This window comes from Trachemys scripta, chromosome 16, assembly GCF_013100865.1.
Source record: "Trachemys scripta elegans isolate TJP31775 chromosome 16, CAS_Tse_1.0, whole genome shotgun sequence".
Lineage (NCBI taxonomy): Eukaryota > Metazoa > Chordata > Testudines > Emydidae > Trachemys > Trachemys scripta.
In genome coordinates this window covers 5,103,020-5,128,094 of record NC_048313.1, presented here as the reverse complement: position 1 = coordinate 5,128,094, position 25,075 = coordinate 5,103,020, and the positions used below count along the sequence as shown (strand labels likewise).

The following is a 25,075-nucleotide window of genomic DNA, read 5'->3' as shown; positions in this document are numbered from 1 at the left end:
TGGTGACCCGATAGGTGATGCTCTTTAGGACCCCGATGTCCCAGTGTGGCACTAGGGGGCGCTGTGCTGCAGGGAGTGGGGTATGGGCTCAGTAGGGGGCGCTCTCCCCTCGCAGTCAGTGCTGGCCCCAGTGACCCAACACGGTGCTAGGGGGCGCTGTGCTGCAGGGAGCGGGGTAGGGGCCCGCTCTCCCCACTGCCCTGGAGCTCAGCCCAGGCCTCGGGGCTCTCACTCACTCTGGGGGGCCTGTCCCTGAGGATTGGGAGCGTCTTGCAGAATGACGGGCATGAGGGCCTGGCGGATGGCGCTCTCCCAGGCCATGGCCACTTCCAGCCCGACCCCGCTGTGCTGCTGGCTGGCGGTGGACGGGGCGGGGGCGCAGTTCTCCCCGACATAGTAGGTGGCGTTGGCCGTGACGATCTCGAAGCAGTGCGGGTTGCCGCCCGGCGGCACCAGAGCGAAGGTCTGGGCCGGCTCCACCGCCAGGATCTCAGACAGCGGGATTTCCTGCAACGGGAACCCACCCGCAAGCTCAGGGACAAAATGCAGAGTAGCTTGGCCCAGTCTGGCTTCTGGGCCCTTTGATTTCCCTCCAAATGTTCAGGGTCCCCCCCCCCCCCACCCATTTATTTCCCTCATTTTCTCAAACACACACCGGTTTTTTGTTAAAAAAAAAAAAAAAAAAGGAGTTCTTTCTTTTTTCCGCCCCCCGCCCCCCAGTGGAAAATAAAGGAAATATTTTTGTAAAATGTTTTAAAAAACTGACAGAAATTCAGACATTTGAAAATATTTCCCCTCAAAACTTTTCAAGTGGAAAGGAGGAAAAGAGTGGAATCTCTCCCCTCCTCTCCCCCCCCAACACACACTTTCACGTCCCACCAACTTTTTCCAAGGGGAAGAAAACGAAGGGGCAGTGGAACTCAAGAGACGGTGGGAATTCGACATCACTTCAACATACAAAAAAAAAAGCGGGTGCCTTTTTGCTGAGAATTTCCATTAAAAAAAAAAAATCCTCAACAATTAAAAACTTTTTCCCTTTTTTGGTGCCAAAAATGTCTTTTGACGGAAAAAAGGACTTTTTTTGTCCAAAGATTTTTGAGCAGCCTGAGTCATCAGTGTGGGGCCGCTGACACAAAGGGTGTGGTGACAACACACACACACAAACACACTCACTCACACACACAGCCAGGAGTTACAGCGTGAAACTCAATGGAGGAGCCGGAGAACCTGATCAGCCAGGCTGGGGAAACATCTCCCCAAGGGAAGGGCTGGGGACACTGAAACCTACGAACCCTGGGATACAGTCTGTCAGGGACAATTCCCCCACCTCCCTAGGAGGAACAGACAGTCGGGGATGACTCTGCCTTGGGTGGAGATGGGCTTGGTGGGCCCTGAGGGGCATCTCCATCTCTGCTGGGGAAACGGACCATCAGGAACAATTCCTGCACCCCGCGGGGCTGGGGGACGGGCTAGGTGGGCTCTGACAGGTTGCTCTTCCCCTGTGACTCCCATACCAGGCAGGTCCCGCGGAGGCCAAGCCCCGGGCCAGGGCAAAGGGCGCTTACCTTGTAATAGCGGCTGGAGGTGTTGTTCTGGAAGAGCGTGATGCACTTGCAGTCCAGCCGCCAGTAATGACGCTTCCTCTGGGGGGGGGGAAAGAAACAAACTTAGTTCCCACGGGGGTGTCTATCACTGCGTGGGGCTGGCGGCTCAGCCCTAGGCAGATGGTCACAGCCCAGCTCGGGGGGGGGAGGGGTCTCCCTCAGTCCATCTCTACCCCTGGCTGGCATCATGGTCCTGAACCAGCCAAGAGTCGCTTAACTAAAGTACGTTACACACAACTAGTGGCTCAACAGTCTAATATGGTTTAACATCCCATTCCATCTCCCTTCCGACCACGTGAACTATTTGCACCGTCACGCTGTCTGTGCCGTTCACGGCGGCTCAGTTTGTCACGTCTCTCTGACTCCTGCTGGTTTTCTAGTTACACGACCTAAACGCGGAACGACTCGGCCATCTGGCTGGCCAGCAGTTGCAAGGACGGACCGTGGTCGATTTGGAAACCTTGGGGAGTCGTTGTCTTGTCCTGCAGCCGCCATCCGCAGAGTTTGCTCTTGCTGAGGAACAAACTATCGGTGTTGTCGGTGTCTGCTGACGTCTCCACTGTCAGTGTCGATCACGTATGACCTGAGCACTGAATTCTTTTTCTTTGTGGCAGCTGGAGATGTCCATCCTTCTTCTCTACCCAACTGGACATGAACACGGACACCAGGTTCTAGAGCGGGCAGGTCTCTAACTGAGTGACGTCTGTTATAAAAGTTTCAGAGTAGCAGCCGTGTTAGTCTGTATCAGCAAAAACAACGAGGAGTCCTTGCGGCGCCTTAGAGACTAACAAATTTATTTGGGGATAAGCTTTCGTGGGCTAGAACCCACTTCATCAGATACATGGAGTGGAAAATACAGGAGCAGGTATAAATTCATGAAAGGATGGGAGTTGCCTTTACCAAGTGTGAGGTCAGTTAAGGAGACAGTTCACTTAACAGCAGGATACCAAGGGAGGAAAATAACTTTTGAAGTGGTAATGTAGCACAAGGGGACGAGAGCAGAGGAAGCATTGTTCTAAGTCAGCCATAAAAATGTTGGCAATGTAGTTCCTGAGGAAACTACAATCCTTTGGCGATTTTCCAAAAAACACCATCCTAGCCACTATGGATGTAGAAGTTCTCTACATGAACGTTCCACACAATGATGGACTACAAGCCATTAGGAATAGCATCCCGGATACCATCACAACAAACCTGGTGGCGGAACTTTGTCGTCACCCACAACTATTTCAGATTTGGGGACAATTTATACCTTCAAGTCAGCGGCACTGCTATGAGTACCCGCATGGCCCCTCAGTATGCCAACATTTTTATGGCTGACTTAGAACAACGCTTCCTCAGCTCTCGTCCCCTCACGCCCCTACTCTACTTGCGCTACATTGATGACATCTTCATCATCTGGACCCATGGAAAAGAAGCCCTTGAGGAATTCCACCAAGATTTCAACAATTTCCACCCCACCATCAACCTCAGCCTGGACCAGTCCACACAAGAGATCCACTTCCTGGACACTACTGTGCAAATAAGCGATGGTCACATAAACACCACCCTATACCGGAAACCAACTGACCGCTATACGTACCTACATGCCTCCAGCTTTGTCTACAGCCAAGATCTAAGATACAACCGCATTTGCTCCGGTCCCTCAGATAGAGACAAACACCTACAGGATCTCTATCAAGCGTGCTTAAAACTACAATACCCACCTGGTGAAGTGAAGAAACAGATTGACAGAGCCAGAAGGGAACCTAGAAGTCACCTACTACAAGACAGGTCCAACAAAGAAAGTAACAGAACGCCACTAGCCATCATCACAGCCCCTAACTAAAACCTCTCCAGCGCATCATCAAGGATCTATAACCTATCCTGAAGGATAATCCCTCATTCTCACAGACCTTGGGAGACAGGCCAGTCCTCACTTACAGACAGCCTCCCAACCTGAAGCAAATACTCACCAGCAACTACACACCACACAACAAAAACACCAACCCAGGAACCAAACCCTGCAACAAACCCCAGGTGCCAACTCTGTCCACATATCTATTCAAGGGACACCATCATAGGACCTAATCACATCAGCCACACCATCAGGGGCTCCTTCACCTGCACATCTACCAATGTGATATATGCCATCATGTGCCAGCAATGCCCCTCTGCCATGTACATTGGCCAAACCGGACAGTCTCTACGCAAAAGAATAAATGGACACAAATCTGACATCCAGAATCATAACATGCAAAAACCAGTAGGAGAACACTTCAATCTCTCTGGTCACTCAATAACAGACCTAAAAGTGGCAATTCCTCAACAAAAAACCTTCAAAAACGGACTCCAATGTGAAACTGTAGAACTGGAATTAATTTGCAAACTGGACACCATCAGATTAGGCCTGAATAAAGACTGGGAATGGTTGGGTCATTACAAAACCTAAACCTAATTTCCCCAATACTAATTTCCCCTACTCACACCTTCTTGTCAACGGTCTGAAATGGGCCACTCTCATTACCACTTCAAAAGTTATTTTTCCTCCCTTGGTATCCTGCTGTTAAGTGAATTGTCTCGTTAAACGGACCTCACACTTGATAAAGGCAACTCCCATCCTTCACGTATTTATACCTGCTCCTGTATTTTCCATTCCATGCATCTGATGAAGTGGGTTTTAGCCCAGAAAAGCTTATGACCAAATACATTTGTTAGTCTCTAAGGTGCCACAAGGACTCCTCATTGTTTTTGTCATAAAAGTATTCATTAGCTCTTTTAGCCTTCTTATGAGATTTGGCTATTCTCTTCACGACGGGGCAATTTGGAGATGGGCTATTTTCCAAAGTTGGAACAGTAGCTCTGGGTTGTCTTCCCATCTGGAGTTGCGCCGGATTGGATCCAGTAGTTGCTGTTGGTGTTGATCTGTAACTCAGAAGAGCAAGGAATGGATCGTCCTGCAGTAGGATTTCCTTGGCTGTCTGCCCAGCTTTCTCAGCCTCTCCATCGCTTGTGGGTAATGTGGGCTGCTGGGAATATGATCAAAATCATATTTCGTGCGAAAAATTTAAATTCTGCTGCGGCGCTTTGTGGTTTGTTGTCCATCGGTGGTTGTTTTGAATGAGAAGGGAACGAACAGGCACATCAGTTTCTCGATAACACTGCGACATGTTATGTCTTTCAAGGATGTTATCTCTATATACCTGGAAAAACAGCCCACAACAACCACAAAATGTTATCCTCTGAATTTACATAAGTCTGCTGCTAATCTCTTCCATGGTCTGTCTGGTAGAGATGTTGGTACACAGTATGGTTCAGCATTGTCTCTTACAGTGATTTATACTGGATCTCCTTTCAAAAGCCCAATATCATCAAATCCTCCGTCGAGTTCTTCCACCCTCCTCGCTAGGCCCATCATAGCTAGAGTGACCAGATAGCAAGTGTGAAAAATCGGGACAGAAGGTGGGGGGGGGTAATAGGCACCTGTATAAGAAAAATCCCCAAATATCAGGACTGTCCCTATAAAATTGGGACATCAGGGCTGCCACGCTGCGGCTGGGTCTTTGATCCTTTGATCTCACTCTGAACACAAAGTTCTTGTCTCTGTAAGTTGTTTCTGTGGTGAACTGGCCCTGCAGTTCAGAGCTGCATCAGGTGACTTCGGCTCTGGGAGAAGTCAAAGGTGATTGTAAGTCCCTTCTGAGATGACTGTGACGTCAACTCCTGAGTCAATTTAAAGTCAATAGTCTTGCCACGAGTATTCAATTTCATTCTCCAGGCAGGCTCTACGTCATCACGAGTGATAGATCCCAGAAGCCATGTTTCTTGATTGTCTGTAATACAAGTCAAATCCAAGACTGGGGGCAGGGATAGCTCAGTGGTTTGAGCATTGGTCTACTAAACCCAGCGTTGTGAGTTCAATCCTTGAGGGGGCCATTTAGGGATTTGGGAATTTAGTTGGGGATTGGTCCTGCTTTGAGCAGGGGGTTGGACTAGATGACCTCCTGAGGTCCCTTCCAACCCTGATAGTCTATGACTGCTTTGGTGCAGCAAACAGCTGTAAAATGTCCCTATTTGGTGCAATTATTACACCATGCACCTCTAGCTGGACATGCATCATCACAGTGCAGACCGAGCCGAAGCTACTTTTAGGTTTTTCAAGTTGCTCCTGCCTTTTGTTCTGATGTGTGACTAATTCTGACTGTTTTGCTCTCTGGATAGCTGCGGCTAGGGTTAAATCTCTCCTCAATCGTAGCTGCTGGGAAAGATTTTTATCGGTTCACCCAACAACAAGCCTGTCTTTGATATTTTCATGTTTTGCATTCCCAGAAACACAGTTTTCAGCCAATGCATGCAGAGCTCTTAAAAAAACTTTCAACATTTCCCTGTGGTTCTTAAATTCTCCAGTGGAAACATACTCTTTTATACACCACTTTTCTCCGAGGTATACAGCATGCATCAAACACAGCCAGAACCTTTCCACCATCATCTCTGTGACTGGCTTCACTAACGTCAAAGGATTTAAAGACATGCTCTGCCTGCTTCCCCGTAGCACACATTAAAGACGGTAGCTGGATATCTCCAGTTTCTTTTTGGAGCTTGGCAGCAATGCGAGATCTTGTAAAATCTTAGAATCATAGAATATCAGGGTTGGAAGGGACCTCAGGAGGTCATCTAGTCCAACCCCCTGCTCAAAGCAGGACCAATTCCCAACTAAATCATCCCAGCCAGGGCTTTGTCAAGCCGGGCCTTAAAAACTTCTAAGGAAGGAGATTCCACCACCTCCCTAGGGAACCCATTCCAGTGCTTCACCACCCTCCTAGTGAAATAGTGTTTCCTAATATCGAACCTAGACCTCCCCCACTGCAACTTGAGACCATTGCTCCTTGTTCTGTCATCTGCCACCACTGAGAACAGCCGAGCTCCATCCTCTTTGGAACCCCCCTTCAGGTAGTTGAAAGCAGCTATCAAATCCCCCCTCACTCTTCTCTTCTGCAGACTAAACATCCCAGTTCCCTCAGCCTCTCCTCATAAGTCATGTGCTCCAGCCCCCTAATCATTTTCGTTGCCCTCCGCTGGACTCTCTCCAATTTGTCCACATCCCTTCTGTAGTGGAGGGGGGGGGGAACCAGTTGTTTCCAGTCTCTCCAGTGTGAAGGTTTGTCAAAGATAAAGTTCTGTGGGGCTTTGAAGAGGGGCATGTTGAGGAGATCCTGCAACTTTCTGTTTTTTTCTGCCTGCAACCTTGGCTGCTGATTCTTCTGTTTCTGTTCTTAGTTCCACTCCTGGCACCTCCTCATCCTCCGGTACCCGATCTGGCCTGCGGAGCTCACTTACCCACCCCGGCTGCGTCCATCGGGGACAGCTGAGGTTAGCTTAAATAGGATATTTTACTCACCGCACCACCTGGTGGCGGTGCAGTATAATACAGTTTAGCGTCCCATTCCCGCCAGCTCTTGAGCCTGGCTTCCCCAGAGGAACTGGCCCCCACTCACCAGGGTGTCTTTGCTGCTACAGTGAACCACCCAGCCTTCCTTCAGCGCCGTGCTCGACCTCCGGGTCGTGTGCCTCACCGACTGCACCACCCGCATCAGCGGGATGTAGCCCATGGAGCTGGGGGGGGGGGGGGGGGGGGGGAAAGAACGCCGGGACAGGTTGGCGGGGGGGGTGGGGGGGGTGGAGGCAGGGAACCTCGGGGCTGGGGCTGTGGGTCAGGACTGAGGGGGAAGGACAGCACTGTGGGAACCGGGGGGAACCCAGAGCTGGGGGGGCTGTGGGTCAGGACTGAGGGTCATCAGAGTTGGGGGGGGGGGGGGGGGGACAGGAAATCCCAGGGAAGGTCCCCCAGACCCAGAGGTGAAGTGGTCAGGGGACATTTGCTCCCCACACCAGGAAACACAGCTGCCAGCTCTTGGTAGCCTGAAGCCAGGGGGACTCTGGCCTAGGCTTCTGGGGAGGGAGGGGCAGGGGCAATTCAGGGGGGCAGGGCTGTACCCCTGGGATTTGCTGGCGTCGTCCCCTCCGCAGAGCTCATTCTCAGAGTGGGAGCCGGGGATGATGCCCGAGTCGTCCGATTCGTCCATCAGCGAGTTCTTGTCGGCATCGCTCAGATCGCTGGCATCTTCCATGGGCACGTCTGGGGGGGAAGACCAGAGTCCGTGGGAACGGCACCGGGAGGCCCTGCCGGTGCCAGGCTGCAGCCCCGGGTGTCCAGAACTGCCCCCAGGACCCTGCCACGCTGGGATCCCAGCCCTTGGGCGGGCAGGGGACGAAGGAGACTCGTCTTGCAGCCCACACGCTGTATGAGCCAGGGCTAGGGCTCGATCCCCACCCCCAGTCCCGTCCCCCTCCCCAGCCCCTGGGCAGTAGCGCCAAGACACCACCATCCCCTCCGCCCACGCACGACTGCCACTCACCCCCACCGTTGAAGAGCGTCTCGCCCAGGCAGTCATTGGGCACCCGGGTGGCACAGCGCTTGTGGCAGTTAAACTTGCAGTCTGAAAGAGGGGTGAGCGTCAGGGGGGTGCCAACATGGGGGTCTCTGGCCCTGTCTCTCCACCGTCCCGCCCCCCTTCCCAAAATATCCTGCAGTACCCCACAGTCTCACCAGGGGGCGCTGTGCAGCAGCAGGGACAGTGCCCCCACCCTCCCGGGGAGATGGCAGAACAAGACACAAACCCCCTCCCCGACTCCTTGCACCAGCCAGGCTGCGAGCCCCAGGGTCTCAGCCAAACCCCACCAGCCGTGTCCATTCCTGTCCCTCCCGAAATCTCCCCCTCCTGCAGGTGATGGCTTCTCCTCCACTTCCCATCCCCTCATTGTTGTATGCTGTTGCTGTTCTCTGTCAGACAGCTGCCACGTCCCACCCCAGGAGTAGCTGCCTGTACAGGGCCTGGCACAAGGGGGTCCTGGTCTATGACAGGAGCCCCTTGGAACTACCATAATATACCTAATAAATAAGAATCAATTTCAGAGCTGGGTGGAGCCATTTCTGTTCTATAGCCAGTCTCCTGGCAGCCCTGCCACCCGAGATCAGACCCCATGGGCCCATCTAGCCTGGTGTCCCACCTCTCAACAGCAGCCAATTAAGAAAGCTTCAAAGGAAAGCACATTCACTCCTCCCTTTTAGGGGTGGGTGTGGAGCGGGTGGGCAGAATCTCCTTCCTGTCCCCTCTGATACTCATCCCAGGCCCTGAAGCATGAGAGTGGAAGCCCTTTCCCATAGAAATATCCAGCCCCTTCTTACATTCAGCTGCACCACTGGACCTTCCAGTGGCCGGGAGTTCCACCGGCCGTGTGCACCCAGCGCTCCCCTCTCCTTACCTTGGCCCTTCTTGGAGAATGGCAGATTCCCACCTGACCCCCGCTCTCCCTTCCCACTCACCTTTGCACTGCAGGCCCTGGCGGAAGAGTCCCTTGAGCAGCTTCTTGCAGAACTGGCAGACGGTGGGGCGGGTGTACGAGTGGATGAGGAAGGTGTGGGGCACCTTGACCTTGGACAGGAACAGCTTGTCCAGCTCGATGGGGCGCCCGATGTAGGAGGTGCTGGTGAGCCGACGGGGCAAGGTCTCCATGGAGCTCCGGCTCTGCAGGGGGAGTGAGGGAGAGTGGGCATTATAACCCATGGAGGCAAGAGCTCCGTGCCCCAGAGCGCAGGCCCCGTGCCCTGCCCTCTACCAGCCACGGGGGAGGGGGAGTCACGTTCCATGGCCAACCCGGCGCTGCAGCAGCCACAGAGGGGGCCAGTTAGCGCCGCCATGGGGCGGGGCGGCGGGACTTCCAGCTGGGGACCCAGTACATTGAGAGCTGGGTCGAGACCTGATCTTGTGACACCCAGGGGCTGCCCATCCACCCCCACCCCCACTCTTCCTTGGTCATGGCCAGCCACGGCTCTAAACTACCCAGCAGTAGTGAGGATGGACCCCAGACCGCTCCCATCCCCAGCACCCAGACCCTGCCCCTCCAGCCTGAGAAGAATCTCCCTGAGCCGGGCAGTATAGGCGGCCTGACACACAGCTCAGGTGGCCACGATGCACGGCCAGCGCCATATCCGGGGTTGGCCCACGATGCAGAGCCGAGCGGTCCCCATCCCCATCCTGCGGGGACTCTTACCAGCTCGTCGGAGGCGCAGGGCAGGGACTCGGAGGTGGCGAGACGCAGGGACTGCGAGGTGGCCAGCGAGGTGGCCGAGAGGCGGCGTTTACGGGCCCCGCTGCAGTTGTTGGGGATGTTGAAGGCGCAGCGCTTGTGGTAGTTCAGGCCACAACCTGCAATATGGAGGAGCCGCCTGTGTCACATTTCTGACCGGACGAGCGGCAGGAGGGCCCGGGGGTGGGGGAGTCCCAGTGTGGGATCAGGGACCCATGGCGGGATCAGAGCCCCATGGCGCTGTCCGAAGACCAAGGCAGTCCTCCCCCACAGAGGCTACGATCTAAGTGTAAGAGAGACAGACGGATGGGGAGGCAGGAGGCACCGCTCTGGGCAGCGGTCCCAGCGTGGATCCGGCTGAGACGCTGGTTTAACGGGACGGCTTGGAGCCCAGGTTAAGCATTAAGTTGGTTAATTACCTACATGCTAAATGACTCCGTCTCCGGCTGCGTCCTGAGGCTGGGACAGGGCATGTGGCGAAGGGGCCACAGCCACGCGCCGGTGCCCCCAAGGTCAAAAGCAGAGCTCCCCAGTGCCAGGCACTCTGCCCCCCCAACCCCGCAGGCCAGGCAGAGGTGACCTGGGGGGTGAAAAGCGATGCCAGCCCCCACAATAGAGAGATCGCCCCCCAGGGGCATAGGGGTGCCCCCCCCCTAGAGAGATTGCCCCCCCAGGGGCATAGGAGTGCCCCCACCCTATGTCTGCTCAGTCTGTGGGGCTTTGTGGACAGTTTGGGTTGTTTCTCACCTACTGTTTTGTGCAGTGGGACTCCCTTCAAACTGGGCTGAGACCCCCCCCCCTCAACTCATTACACACAAGGATCACCGAACAGCCACTCCCCACCCCCCTGTGCCAGCCAGTCCCCCATCCTGGGGCCAGATCAGAGCCGGCATCGCCTACAGGGGAAAGGCCCCGTGTCCTATTCCCCACCCCCGTGAGTCAGCCAGACCCTTGGGCTCAGATGGGGAGACACCCCCACACCCTCCCCCTGGGCTCCGTACCGTCACACTTGAGGCCCTGGCGCACGAGGCCGAAGAGCATTTCCCCGCAGTGGTCGCAGAAGGCCGGGGCACGGTACGAATGCACGTTCAGGGCGTGCGGACGTATCCGGAAATCCTCAAAGGTGGCCGAGGCTGGCGGACAAGAGGGAGGGAGTTCAGGGAACGGCACGGCCCAGTCCAGACCCGCCGACTGCCCCCGGGAGCGCGTGGGCCCGGCTGGATCCACTTCCCTGCGCCCACCTCCCCGTAACAATCCACAGCCAACACCCCGCTTTGGGCAGTGGCCGGACCCCCCTGTTGGTGCCAGGGGCGCCCCCTGCTGGCGAGAAGGGATTCTCTAACACAGGGGGGCCGCTGGCACAGATTGGGCGGGCGCGGGGCAGGATTTCCTGTGGGGGGTGGCGGTGGGGGAAACGTCATCACCGCGGGCCTCGGAGCTGCCGCGCCCCTGCCCTTCCCCCCACTAGGTCTCGTGCCAGGGAGCCGGCCCCCAAACCACTTCCTGCCGGGGCGCGCGCGGGCGGCCCTGACTCAAAACAGCACCTGGGCACCGGCAGGAGCGAAAGCAGCCGTGGGCGGGGAGCAGCGGAGGAGAGCGATGGCGCCAGGGAGCCAGGGCACGGCCCACAGCCATGCATGGGGAAGCTCCCCACCCACCCACAGCCCTGGAGTGACTACGCCGTGATGGGTACCTGGGTACCTGGCGCTATATCCCAGCCTCTTCCCAGAGGCACCAAGACACGTCCTGTCCCCCTGCCATCTCCCAGCACCCCGTGGCACTGTGTCCCGTCCTCTCCAGCCATGAAGCATCCCAAACCAGGCCCTGCCTGTCGTACGGCAACGTGCCAAGGGGCAGCGTCGTGCCGGTGTAGCACCCGCTTCGCCAGCCCCGGGGGCGGCCCCATTCTGCCCCGCCCAGCCCTCAGCACCCCATCGGTCCGCCCAGCCTTCTGCCAACACAGGGCAAGCAACACAGCCGCCGCCACCGAGTCAGGATCGGCTGCCGCGCGCTGGGGAACAAGCTGGCAATGCCCTCACAGCGCCACCAGGACAGGGTCAGCATCTGGACAACCTACGGCGCTGGCAGGTGCGAGCCAGTGCGGAGCGGGCTGCGTGGGAAGAGCTCGGATGGGCTAGTGAGCGTCTAGGAAAGGATGGCAAGTGTGCTGTGGTGTCACACACACAGAGCAGGGCTCATCCCCTCCAGCAGGGGACAGCAGGGACACACACACACACACACACACACACAGCAGGGCTCATCCTGTCCAGCAGGGGGCAACAGGGACAGACACACACACACACAGAGCAGGGCCCATCCCCTCCAACAGGGGACAGCAGGGATGTGCACGTGCGCACACACACACACACACACACACACACACACACACACACAGAGCGGGACTCATCCCTTCCAGCAGGGGGTGGCAGGGACACACACACACACACACACACACACACAGCAGGGCTCATCTTGTCCAGCAGGGGGCAGCAGGGACGGACACATACACACACACACACAGAGTAGGGCCCATCCCCTCCAACAGGGGGCAGAAGGCGTGTAGAGACCCACACAGCCCTTTTTCTCTCTCTCCCTCATCCACACACCCGCGCGTGTTACCTGAGAGCACCACCTCCACCAAGTCCCCCTCCTGGATGTCTCCGGCCACCCGCACCAGCTGCAGGATGTTGGCGGACGACAGGTCATGTTTGAAGAGCAGGATTTTGTCATAGAGCCCGTAGAAGCCGCACTCTGGGAACTGTGAGGACAGACAAACAGACAGAGAGACATGGGACGGGGAGGTCATGGCTCAGTGCTGGGGGACACAGCAGAGCCATGTGGTAAATACCCTGCGGAGGCAATTCTTAATTTAGCCCTACGTGGTGCACAGGATCCGGTCCAAGAGGCAAATACAGCTGAACCACTCGGTGATAGAGACCATATGGCGATTAAATTTAACATCAATGTAGGGAGGGAAACACCTAAGAAACCCACCACAGCAGCATTTAACTACAAAAAGGGGGAACTACACTAAAACGAGGAGGCTAATTAAATACAGATTAAAAGGAACAGTCATCAGGGTGAAATGCCTGCAAGCTGCATGGAAACTTTTTGAAAACACCATAACAGAGGCTCAAACTAAATTTATGCACACACCCACACACCCCAAAAAAACCCAGTACAAGGATGCAAAAACTGCCATCACAGCAGAGTGAAATAGGCAGCTAGAGACAAAAAGACATCTTTTCAAAACTGGAAGTCAAATCCAACCGAGGAAAACAGAAAGGAGCATAAACTCTGGCAAGTCAAGTGTAAAAGTATAATTAGGCCGGCCAAGACAGAATTTGAAGAGCAACTAGCAAAGGACTCAAAAACTAGCAGCAAAACTGTTTGTCGGTACATCAGAAGCAGGAAGTGGGCCGAACAATCAGTGGGGCCACTGGATAATCAAGGTGCTAAAGGAGCACTCAAGGAAGACAAAGGCATTGCAGAGAAGAAGCTAGGTGAATTCTTTGCATCGGTCTTCACTGCAGAAGATGTGAGGAAGATTCCCACACCTGAGCCATGCTTTTTCAGTGACAAATCTGAGGAGCGGCCCTAGATTGAGATGTCAATAGAGGAGGTTTCAGAACAAACTGATAAATTAAACAGTAATAAGCCACCAGGACCCAGAGTTTTGAAGGGGCTCAAATATGAAATTGCAGAACTACTAACTATGGTAGGTAACCTATCGCTTAAATCAGCAGAGAGCTAATGTGACACCAAGGCGATTACAGGCCGGTTGAGTCTAACTTCAGGACCAGGCAAATTGATTGACACTAGAGTAAAGAACAGAATTATCAGACACACAGGTGAACACGATATGTTGGGAAGAGTCAACACAGCTTTTGTAATGGGAAATCATGCCTCACCAATCTATTAGAATTTTTTGAGAGTGTCAACAAACATGTAGACAAGAATGATCCAGTGGACACCGTGTACTTGGACTTTCACAAAGCCTTTGACTAGGTCCCTCACCAAAGGCTCTTAGGCAGTCATGGGATAAGAGGGAAGAGCCTCTCATGAATCAGTAACTGGGTAAAAGACAGGAAATAAAGGGTAGGAATAAACAGTCAGTTTTCACAGTAGAGAGAGATAAATAGCAGGGTCCTCCTAGGATCTGTATTGGGCTGTGCTGTTCAACATATTCCTAACTAATCTGGTAAAAGGGGTGATCAGTGAGGTGGCAAAGTTTGCAGACAATACAAAATTACTCAAAATAGCTAAGTCCATAGCAGACTGCAAAGAGGTACAAAGGGATCTCACCAAACTGGGTGACTGGGCAAGAAAATGACAGATGAAATTCAGTGTTGATAAATGCAGATAATAAGGCAGAGAACATTATAAGACCCCTATAGAAATCCATGGTACATCCATTCCTTGAATACTACATGCAGTTCTGGTCGTCCCATCTCAAAAAAAGAGAGATGATTGGAAAAGGTACAAAGATGGGCAACAAAAATGATTAAGTGTATGGAACAGCTTCCATATGAGGAGATTGGGACTGGTTAGTTTGGGAAAGAGATGACTACGGGGGATATGACAGAGGTCTATAAAATCATGAGTGGTGTGAAGAAAATGACTAGGGAAGTGTTATTTACCACTTCAGATAACAAGACCCAGGGGGTCACCCAATGAAATCAATAGGCAGCAGGTTTAAAACAAACGAAAGGAAGTGCTTCTTCACACAACGCACAGTCAACCTGTGGAACTCATTGCCAGGGGATGTTGTGAAGCCAAAAGTATAACTGGGTTAAAACAGAATGAGATCAGTTCCTGAAGGACAGATCCCTCCATGGCTATTAGCCAAGATGGTCAGGGATGCAACTCCATGCTCTTGGTGTCCCTAAATCTACTAGAAGCTGAAACTGGACGACAAGGGATGGATCACTTGCTGATGACCTGTTCTGTTCATTCCCTCTGAAGCACCTGGCATTGGCCACTGTCGGAAGACAGGACACTGGGCTAGATGGACCACTGGTCTGACCCAGGATGGCCGTTCTTACGTTCTTCAGAGCCCCTCCCGCAGCTCACCAGACCTAACATCCAGCAGAAGGCGGCTCCCTATCCTGTTGGCTGGCAGGGAACACCCCAAGCCAGTGCGCCTCTGCATGGGGGCATATACAGCCCAACACCCCCCCACCCACTACTGAGCCAGAGGGGGAGGGCCGGGAGCACCCAGCTGGTTAAGCAGCCAGGCCTGCATTCAGCAACCAAAGCACAGAGGTGGCAAGTGACTTACCCAAAATCAAACAGCGAATCAATGACAGAGCTCAAAATAGAACCCAGGAGTCCTGACTCCCAGCCCTGCCCCCCCATCCAACCATTGGCCCCCACTCCTCTCTCAGAGCTGGGGACAGAACCCAGGAGTCCTGGCTCCCAGCCCGCCCTGCTCGAAGCCCTAGCTCACAGGAGTTGCAGCAGCTAGTGGGGAGCAGGGGTTGCATTATTGCGAACTTCTAGCTGCCCCCAGTACCTTCCATGACTGCTGAGCCCAGCCTGGACTTTGGGGGTCCCACCCAAGGTCAGGAGCTGGGGAGGAAAGACTGAGCCCGGCGACCCATTAGTGCATCTGCTCCGAGAGCTCCCCACCCAGATCCATCCCCAAGGCAACGCTGGTGCCAGGAAATGGGGCTGGCACATGGGGTGTTTAAGGGTCTGGAGGAGACAGAAAGGATCCCAGGCCAAAGGCCCCACAGCTGCCCCGATGGCTTCCTCCGGCCAGGAGGGGACGAGGGTCTGATGCACAGGTGCCTGGGGAAGCCTGCTAGGTGAGGACGTGTTATCCCAGCAGGGCCCTGCTCTGCCGCAGACAGACTCCCTGGGCAACTCACGTCAGCTCCCCCGTGCCTCAGTTTCCCCCGCGGTACAGTGGGACTGGGTGCTCTGGCTCCCCCAGTGTCAGCTGGCAGGGTGCCCCCCCACCCCCTCCATCTGATAACAGAGCCCACAAAGGCCAGCCAGGACACAGGGGCTAACGCGCTCTCCCTCCAGCTGCTTATGCAAATCTGCAGGGTTATTTTTGGCTCTGAGATGGCCCCGGCGAGGAGCGATCTGGTTCCAGTTGATCTCCGGCCCCTTCCTTCCTTCCTCCTGCCCAAGCAGGGCCCGGCCCGTTCCACTCCATCGGCGCCAGGAGGAGGAGTGGCCTCACACCCCCACGGATGCACCCTGATCAGCCAACTTGCGAGCTCAGCTCAGGGGAGCAAGACACCTTTTCCCTCTCCAACACCAACACCCCCCCACCCCACACACACGGGGACGGTTCTCTGAACCCAACTCCCCACTCCAGGACGGGTTCAGAGGTGCTGGGACCCGGATCAAACCACCCCGCTTCAGCTTTTGCAGAGAACCCAAAATGCCACCATGGCGATCCTGCAGAGACACCCCCCCACCCCCCAAAACCGCCCAGCTCGTTCTCATGACGAGCCAAGTGACAATAAAACCCCTCACTCACAGGGGGAGCTGTCCGGAGAGCTCAGCGCACATCCCCAAGGCTGGCAGGGACAGAACTAGGCCGGCTGCAGCGACAGGCAAATCGGAAAAGCAGGTTCCTCTCTTTGAGACCAGGAGGCCGAGACACAGACCGACCTGCGCTGAGATAGCCAGCCCCAGCGTGGGTGGATGGGCAGAGAGGGAGGTTGAAAGGTGGAGAGGAGGATAAAATGGAGAGACAGACGGACAGTGGATGGGTGGAAGGATGGACAGGAGGACAGACAGGGTACTGCAGATGGAAGGAGGGGAAGGGAGACAGACAACCCTTCCCTCAACCTCTTACCCTTCCAGACAAGCTCCGGACGAGGCCAGTGCCCGGGTGCGGGCAAGTGGGGGCAGGGTATTACTGAGCAGAACACAGGGAATCTTGGGACGTGAAGTAGGAGCCACAGGGCTGGGATGGTGGGGGGGTGTAACCGTGATGTGCCCTGGGCTTAGGGGGTGACATGACTAAAGTCATGAAGGGCCAGGTGGGGAAGGGGCTGGGCGATGACTCGAGAGACCCCGGGTTCAGTCTCCAGCTCTGCAACAGCTCCTCTGTGCAACCTTGGACAAGTCACTTAGCTCCTCCGTGCCTCGGTTTCCCCATCTATAACATGGGGGGGGGACAGCACCACCCTGCCTCAGAGGAGGGCTTATGAAGATAAATACACCCAAGAGTGTGTGGTGCCCAGATACCACTGGGCTGGGGGCCACCGAAGACAGGAAGGGAAGGCTGCCCCAGAGAGCTGGGGCCAAGAAGGGGAGGGGCTGGGGTCAGCTGTATCTCAAGCTGGGTTGAACAGGGCCAAGGCCTGGTTGGTTCTGGGCAGGGGGGAGGCAGCGGGGAGGCAAGGAGCCCACGAGGGACCTCGGGGAACGGGCTCATGCCCCAGCTCTGCGGCTGCAGCTGGCTGCCTGTTGTCAGGACGTGGTTAGAAGCAGGGCTCTTGGCCTGGGGCCCAGAGCGTTCAGCGAAGGGCTGGGCGCAGGTGCCGACGCTGCACTCCCCCCGACCTCCCCCCGGTTCCTCCTCTGAGGAGCCAGGCTCCTCCATGCAGCAACAACAGCTCTGGCCTGGGCGACAGGGGCTGTGAGGAGCCACCACACAGGGAGGAAACTGAGGAACAGCAGAGGCCAAGTGCCTTGTCCAAGGATGCTGAGTTAGTCAGAAGCAGAGCTGGGGAAAGAACCCAGGAATTCCAGCCACCCTGCTCTAACCACTGAACCCCGCTCCCCTGCCAGAGCTGGGGAAAGAACCCAGGAGTCCTGGCTCCCAGAGCCCTTTTGCCTACTAAGGGTAACTCCCACCTAACAGGACGCCAAGTTCAAAGAGCCACGGGCTGCCCATAGATCCCAGGCTGCAGGGAGCGGCGCTGGTGGGTCAGTAGGAGGCGCACTTCCTCCCTAGTGAATCAGGGGGAGTTGAACAGCTGAACCCCCCGTAAACCAACGGTCCCACCCACTTGTGACTGACAATGACTGTGAGCCGGGCTGCTAGACCCGTGCCGGCGTCAGACCTAATCCGCCCTGGGGCCGGGACAATTGTCCAGCCTGAATCCTCCCTGTAGGGGTAAGGGGAGGAAGAGTTCTTCACTTCCCCACCCCACACGACTGGGCAGTGTCTCCATGGCACTCAGAGAGCTGCGCTCCTTCCACCCCAGAAGCAGAGGCATTTACAGACATACATGCATTAAATATTGTGAGGAGTGCAGTACTGTGGTAATGAGGGCCACATTAGGACAGATGGATGGATACAAAATAGGGGTGGGTGGTGTTTGCATGTAGATAGATAGATCATAGGGATAAAGTGTCCTATATACACACTTTATAAAACAAAGGCCCCAAGAATCATGAGACTGTCTTAAAAAATCATGAGTTTTTTTTTTTAAATAATAGATTTGGGGTTTATTCATTTGCCTTCTGATATCATAGAATCTCAGGGCCCATATTTTCAAGCTTTTGTCCACAACCAAGAACTTACATTTTAAAACCAAAAAAACGTAAACTGAGATTCGCGGGTAATAACCTGACTCCTGCAGCTGGGGATTTATGGGGGGAGGGGGAACAAACCCAAAGTCTCACAAGATTGGCAATACAATGGCAAGAATTGTAAATTTATTTGGAATCATTTCTGGGTGAAGTGTGAGCAAAAGAGAAGATAATGAGTAGCTCTACTAATTATTTAGCTACATTAATACTATAGTAACCACTTAGAAGCTATATTAATTAGGTCTCACCCTGCTGGTAGGTCGAGTCTTTTACACTGCAAGCTCTCCGGGGCAGAGACTTGCTGTTTCTGCCATGTTTTGTACAGCACCTGACACAATGAGGCACAAACTAGACATCTCTACGTGCTACCACATTCTGTTCAATAATAATTATTTACTAGGGATACTTGGCCTCTTTTGAGGCCTAAAATCTAAGGTTTGATATTTGTACAAACAGGATTTAAAAAAAAAAAAAATACGGCAAGAAATGGTTTGGAGTATTACTGTTTTAAAAAGACACTTCACCTAGATCTGGATTTGTAGATCATATTTTCCAGTCCAAAAGGGTTAAAATCTAGCAGCCTGAAAGACCCTCCAGCCCTCACCTGTCATGACGCTTCACTCCCATTCCTGCTGTCTCATGTAACGTACAAAACCTGTAGCCTCCCAAGACTTTGGCCTCCCGACCTCACGACAGCAGCAAGGACAGAACCCCGGCTCCCTGCCCAGAAAGCCCAGCACCGCTGGAGAATCTCCACGAGCAGCGAGGCTATGACACATGAGTGAGCGGTTCTGATGCCGCCCAGCAGAGGGCAGCCATACACAGGCACGCTGGGCCAGAGCGTTTTCCATGGGCAGGGCCCAGTCCCTGATAACATCCCAGGAATTCAAAGTCCTCCCCAGTTAGCTACAGATTCAAAGCTGGGAGACGAGGCCAGCGGGGCCTTGCTCCTCACAACGTGTCTGGTCTCTTGAAGGCCCCCCAAGAGCTCTTCTTTCTACCTTGGTTCAGTGCCCCCCACTCCAATAGGACCCAGCCTGTGGTAGATCTGCCAATGCCCAGGTGATCCTAATTATTAGGTGTATTATGGTAGCACCCAGTCAGACATCAGGAACCCATTGTGCTAGAGGCTGTTTTACTCTGTATTGTATTGTATAACTATTAGATGTATTATGGTAGTATCTAGGTGCCCCACTCCTGGACCAGGACCTCATTGCGCTAGGCGCTGTACATTTTTATTGCTATTAGCTGTATTGCGGTAGTGCCTAAGAGCCCAGCCACAGCCTCGGCCCTCACTGTGTCTGTGCAGCGCTTGGCACAGGACAGACAGTCCCTGCTCCAAAATACGGACAACTGATCGGGGGGGCGGGGAAGGGGGGGGACAGTACGTGCGCATGGTTCATGCCTTGTCCCTGGTAAGCTATGGGGAATCTCCTCCAAGCACCGAAATGCAGCCCCCTCTGGGGTGGAGCGTGGCAGCCCCCTAAGAGACAAAAGCAGCTGCAGCCTGGCGAATCCCCTCTTCACATCCCCTAGGGGCCTTCCCAAGGTTGCAGGGGGTGGATCCCAGCCCCCCTGTGATACCACACCCCAGTGCAAGCCTGGGGGAGCAGCCTGTCTCCCTCCCTCACTCCTCTGTCTCTGGAGGCAGGGAATGGATTTCCAGCTAGGGAGGCAGGTCTGGGGGGCAGAAGGTGTCTTGCGAGAGCAGGGGGGTGTGCGATTCTGATGCCCCATTCTGCTCCCCTTGTAGACCCACCAGAAGAAAAGACTTGGGGGGAGCGGTATTGCCAGGGGAAGTGGGAACAATCACACACACCCCAGTGACAAGGCTAGCTGGATCGCTCTAGGGCATCTCCAAAGAGCTAGGATGGTCAAACCCAGCCTTTTTCTCCTCCTCCTGGGCTGGCCAGCCAAGGGTTAATCCCTGAGTCACGCTTTCCCTTCTCCCAGCTGCTGCCAAAACTGTTACTGATCTGCAGGAAGCAGGCACATAACAGCAGGCAATAAACCCGAAGGGAGGGAGCTCTTCTCTGGGCCAGCTCATGCATCAGGGACCGGCCCTCTATTCAAGGCTAGATCAAGATCAGGGCAAGGCCTAGTAACCGGCACGCTCATATTTCTACGGGCCCTTGAGGATCCACAAAGCACCAAGCAAAATTTAAACACTGGCACTGAAATGCAGCCACCTTTGGGGTGGAGCACGATGGATCTCTATACAGGGCTCCCACGCCCAGCACTGAAATGCAGCCACCTCTGGGGTGAGGCGCAGCAGCTCTTTAACAGCCACACAAACTCTCTATGGTTCAGAACGGAGGAAGTGAAGCATGAGCCAAACTGAAACTACAGGCAGGAATTTAAGGAAGTGGAAGACAATTACCCAGACTGGAATTTAGCCAGGAGACCTGAGCCCTTCCCTTGTGAAAAGCAGCCGTGGGAGCTTTAATAACCACAAGCAATCATGGCCTGGCTTTTGCATTTCCTATAGCAGACAGCGCCTCCAGCAGCACCCTAACCCCTAGCACCAGGCTGGGGCTGATCCCTGCCTGGGGCCTCCAGGCGATGCCCCTATACTGCATCCAAGGGAGAGTGCCCCCTACAGACAGTAACACAACTCTTCAGTGGCACTGCGCATCCATGGATCTCAAAGCCCAGTAGAGTACAAGGAGAGCAGAGAGAGAGAGGACACGACTTGCCCAAGGCCTTACAGTCTCCTGTGCTGAATGCAAGGCCACATTAAACCCCAGAGCTGGGGGACAGAACCCAGGAGTCCTGACATCTAGCCCCTCCTCCCTGCTCTAACCACTAGCCTCCACTTCCCTCCCACAGCTGGGGATAGAACCCAGGAGTCCAGGCTCCCAATCCTGTTCCCACCCCCCCCGCCAGTCACTGGATCAGTTCTGACGAATGGCGTCTGAGCCAGCCACTAAGTAGCTCCTTGCCCAGGCTCTGGGACAGGGTATAACTGGGGTCCAGCTAAGAGATCCAGCAGAGGGAGACGGGGCCCTTTCCCCAGACAGTGGGGGGGAGCGGGAGACTCATCCCCAGCCACTGGGGTCTCCCCTGCTTCCCAGCCCTGATGGCTCCCGTGCAGGGACTGCAGATTCAACTGGAAAGGTAACCCCAACAGCACAGAGTTTGGACCAGGGGCGGGGAGGGCATGAAATAGGTTCATGATGCATCCCTCTGCTCCCCGTCCCTTTAGGCCTCCACAGCCTGTGCCCCAAGATCCCAGGCGAAGGGGAGAAGGACACCAGCGCGGGGGGGGGGGGACGGATGGACGACATGTGTGGATATGTGAGGGGAGGTCAGTCCTGGAGCTCGTTACTGGGAATCAAGCAATCAAGGGTGTCCCTGAAACACGAACTGCAGAATCTTCATCACCCAGACCCAAACTCCCAGCACGGATACCCAGCCCTGAACTCCCAGACCTCCAAGCACCCAGACCAGACCCTGGCCCCAAAGCTCCTTCCCTGTCACCCCCCCAGAACGCGGATGGAGGGGTCCCCTCAGGTCTGCCTCGTCCTATGGGCTTCCATGAACCCAGCTGGGCCCCTGGGAGCTGGAAAACCTCATCCCTTTCCTGTCAGGCAAGGAGTCACGGGCAGAGTTTCCACTTGCTGGCTGAAGTCCTGCTGTTTTGGGGAGCGGGGGCCGGAGGACCCCCTTACCTGGGGGAGGACGAGGAGCGCCGAACTCAGAGCTTAAACCTCAAAAGTTGCCATTTCCAACCAAATGAAACCCCCACCCCGATGGGGGGAGTCAGGCAGAGATGGGACCCAGCCCCAACCCAGAGTCTGGCCCCACTGCCCGGCTTCATTACCCTATCTACCCCCACACAGCTTCCCATCTCCCCTCTGCGCACCACTTCCTTCCCCATCGATCCCTGTCCCAGGCCTGCCTGTTCCTCCACCATGCACAGTAAAGCATCAAAACACCACAACTGCAGTTAACCCTTCCCAGCCCACGCAGCTGATACAGGCAGGCTCCCAGACACACACCCATGTGGAGGCACGCAATTCCAGGCACACACATTAAGTCTTGATACAGAGGCACAGTCATGCAAACACTCTTGCCACATGCACCACAATCATACCCACAACGCGCAATCGCACAGAGTCATACACACACACCACGATCATACACACAACATGCAATCAGTCACACACTCACAATACAGATACGCAATCATGCAACACACAATCGCAGTCATGCACAGACCCCGCAATCATACCCACAACACACAATCGCAGTCACACACCACAATCATACCCACAACACACAATCGCAGTCACACACAGACCCCGCAAATCATACCCACAACTTGCAATCGCAGTCACACACCACAATCATACCCACAACACACAATCGCAGTCACACACAGACCCCGCAATCATACACACAACTTGCAATCGCAGTCACACACCACAATCATACACACACCACACAATCACATACACACAATATGCAATCACACATGGCCTCTCTCTCTCACACACACACACCAATTTAGAATCACAAACACACACACACAGGACGATCTAGACACAATTAAACACACAGAGAGCGACAGAGCCTCTCCCGCCTCTTGGGCCCGGAGTTATCTGGTCCCTCCGGCAGCGCCTGCCCCCCAGACCGCCCCCCCCCCCCCCCCGCGCCCTCCCCCCCCCCCCCCCCCCACCCCCACCCCCTTTACCTTCTGATCCACTATGGAGCACGCCAGCTGCTTGACATGAGCTAGGTCCGAGGCCGCGGGGAGCAGAACAAACTCCCGGGTCAGCCCGATCTGGAGATGGAAGGAGACCCCTTGGCAAGCGGCGCAGGACCCAGGCGCCAGCGGCGCGGGCTCCGGGGCTACCAGGCAGCCTCCCGAGGTCCCGGGGGAAGAGGGGAGAGCCGGGGGGCCAGCGCAGGCGGGTGGGGAGGCCATGGAGCCCCCCGGAGAGACGCACAGACTCCCCCGCCCCTGCACCCCGAGCCCAGGCGTCCGGGTCTGGCTGTCACATCCGATGGGGGCAGCGCATCCCCGAGGGGCGCGGCGCACGGGCGCTGGCACGGCTGGGGGCGCACGGCCGGAGCGCACGGGCGCTGGCACGGCCGGGGGCGCACGGGGACCCGGCCGGCGCCTCTTGCTCTTCTCCGCCGCTTCTTTCTTTTTCTTGCCCCCAAACTTTACGGGCGGCCGGGACTGAGGAGGAAGTGCCGTGAGTGACGGGCCGCGGGGCCAATGGCGAGCTCCGGGGATGAAGTCAGACGACTCTTTCCCCCCCCACACCTCTCTCCACACCCCGCCCCGGGAGAGCGCGGCGGGGCGCCCCAGACGCCCCCTACTTCTCCTGCTGCCTCCCACTGGAGGCAGATGGGGGGCAGCCCGCCCCGTCTGTCTCCATGGGTGCCTGGAGTCCCCCACTAAACAAGGCGCTGAGGGGAGGGGCAGCGGACAGTTCCCTCTCCTGTGTTCCCCCTTCTGCTGGGGGAACATCCCACCCCGTCAGTGCCCCGCTGCCCTAGAGAGAGCGCCCCCTGCTGGGACCACCCGCCACTCAGCCTGGGGACCCCCCCTCTCCCGTCTGCGCTATCAGTGCCCCCCCCCGCTGGGGAGAGCGCCTCCTGCTGGCACCAGGGAGCCTGATCCCTCTGCCCGTGGTTTGGGGTCCTGCCTGCACCCTTCTGCCTCTCCCCGGGCATCCCTAGAAGGACGGGGGAGATGGGCTGCAGCCAAGCGAGTCCAGGGAGGCTCCTGCAGCGGGTAGGGGCTGCAGCGGAGAAGGCTCTCAGGCCGTCACCTCAGTGGGGAGAGCGCGGGGGACAAGGCAGTGGCCAGTGCTAGGCGTGAGGATGAGAGAGACCAGAGGCCAGATTCTCTGATCTGCTCCAGCCCATGTGTGTGATATCAGCGTGCTGGCAGAGTTGCCCGTTGGGTGCACCTGTGTGTTTGCCCATGGAGGAGTGCTGGGCATGGTTGCAGAGGTGTTTGCTCATGTCTGTGTGCAGTGTGTGTTTGTACATGTGTTGGCACACGCATGCGCAGGGGCACGATTGCACAAACATGTAGAGGCATGGGGTTGCACATCTGTACATGGCACTTGTCAACACAGCCAGGACCCTGGAAGAAGCTCTAATGTGACCATCCTTCCCCATCGGGGACCCCCGTCTCTGGGTCCCCATACCCCCTCCCCCTTTCCCCAGGAAGGTGGCAAGGGGAGGAAGGGAGGTGGACACATAATCCCTACTCCCCCTCCAGGGCTCAGAAGAGCCACTCACTGCTGCTCTCGTCTCTGCGTGGCCTGCCTTAGACAAACATCCTGCCACCCAGTGCTGGAGGGGCTGGGAGCTCCCCCACCCACAGAGACCTGGGGGCTGGAGCCGTGACTGCCTAGGCCTGGGAGGGGACAGAGCAGAGGCGCCTGGAGATGTTCCTAGCGTGAGCGCTGCTGAGCGAGTGTTCACATAAGGGGAAGGAAGTAGGGATTAGGCCAAAGGCCCATCTACCCCAGTATCCCATCTCCTTCAGGGCCCTGGCACCAGCTGTTGCAGAGGAAGGTGCCCCCTGGTGGGCAATGAAGAAATAACCTGCCCAGCAGGAAAGTTACCTCTTGACCCCATCACGGAGACTTTGGTTCACGTCCTGCAACAGGAGGATTTTCATAGATCCCAAGGCCAGAGAACATCCCCACAATAATTCCTAGAGCAGATCTGTCTGAAACCCACCGGCTTCAAACATTGTCAGAGGTGGAGCATGCCGGCCGCTGGACATGAGCCAGGTCTGAGGCTGCGGGGGAGCAGGACGAACTCTCGGGTCAGCCCGATCTGGATGTGGACTGACACCTCTTTCAGTC

General features: G+C 55.7%; 1 protein-coding gene across 1 annotated transcript in view; it reads right to left on the bottom strand.

The window, feature by feature from the left end:
• The window catches only part of PRKD2 (protein kinase D2), a 30,087-nt gene extending 6,752 nt beyond the window's left edge, over positions 1 to 23,335 (bottom strand). Inside the window, exons 1-10 of the mRNA XM_034792891.1 lie at positions 22,933 to 23,335; positions 12,351 to 12,489; positions 10,733 to 10,864; positions 9,696 to 9,850; positions 8,968 to 9,169; positions 8,000 to 8,080; positions 7,578 to 7,719; positions 7,079 to 7,196; positions 1,566 to 1,643; positions 237 to 507 (exon numbers count right to left, since the gene is read on the bottom strand). Coding sequence (XP_034648782.1) covers positions 237 to 507; positions 1,566 to 1,643; positions 7,079 to 7,196; positions 7,578 to 7,719; positions 8,000 to 8,080; positions 8,968 to 9,169; positions 9,696 to 9,850; positions 10,733 to 10,864; positions 12,351 to 12,489; positions 22,933 to 23,166 — 1,552 coding nt within the window. The 5' untranslated portion in view covers positions 23,167 to 23,335. The remainder of the gene's footprint in view (positions 1 to 236; positions 508 to 1,565; positions 1,644 to 7,078; positions 7,197 to 7,577; positions 7,720 to 7,999; positions 8,081 to 8,967; positions 9,170 to 9,695; positions 9,851 to 10,732; positions 10,865 to 12,350; positions 12,490 to 22,932) is intronic.
• Positions 23,336 to 25,075: the final 1,740 nt, after the last annotated feature.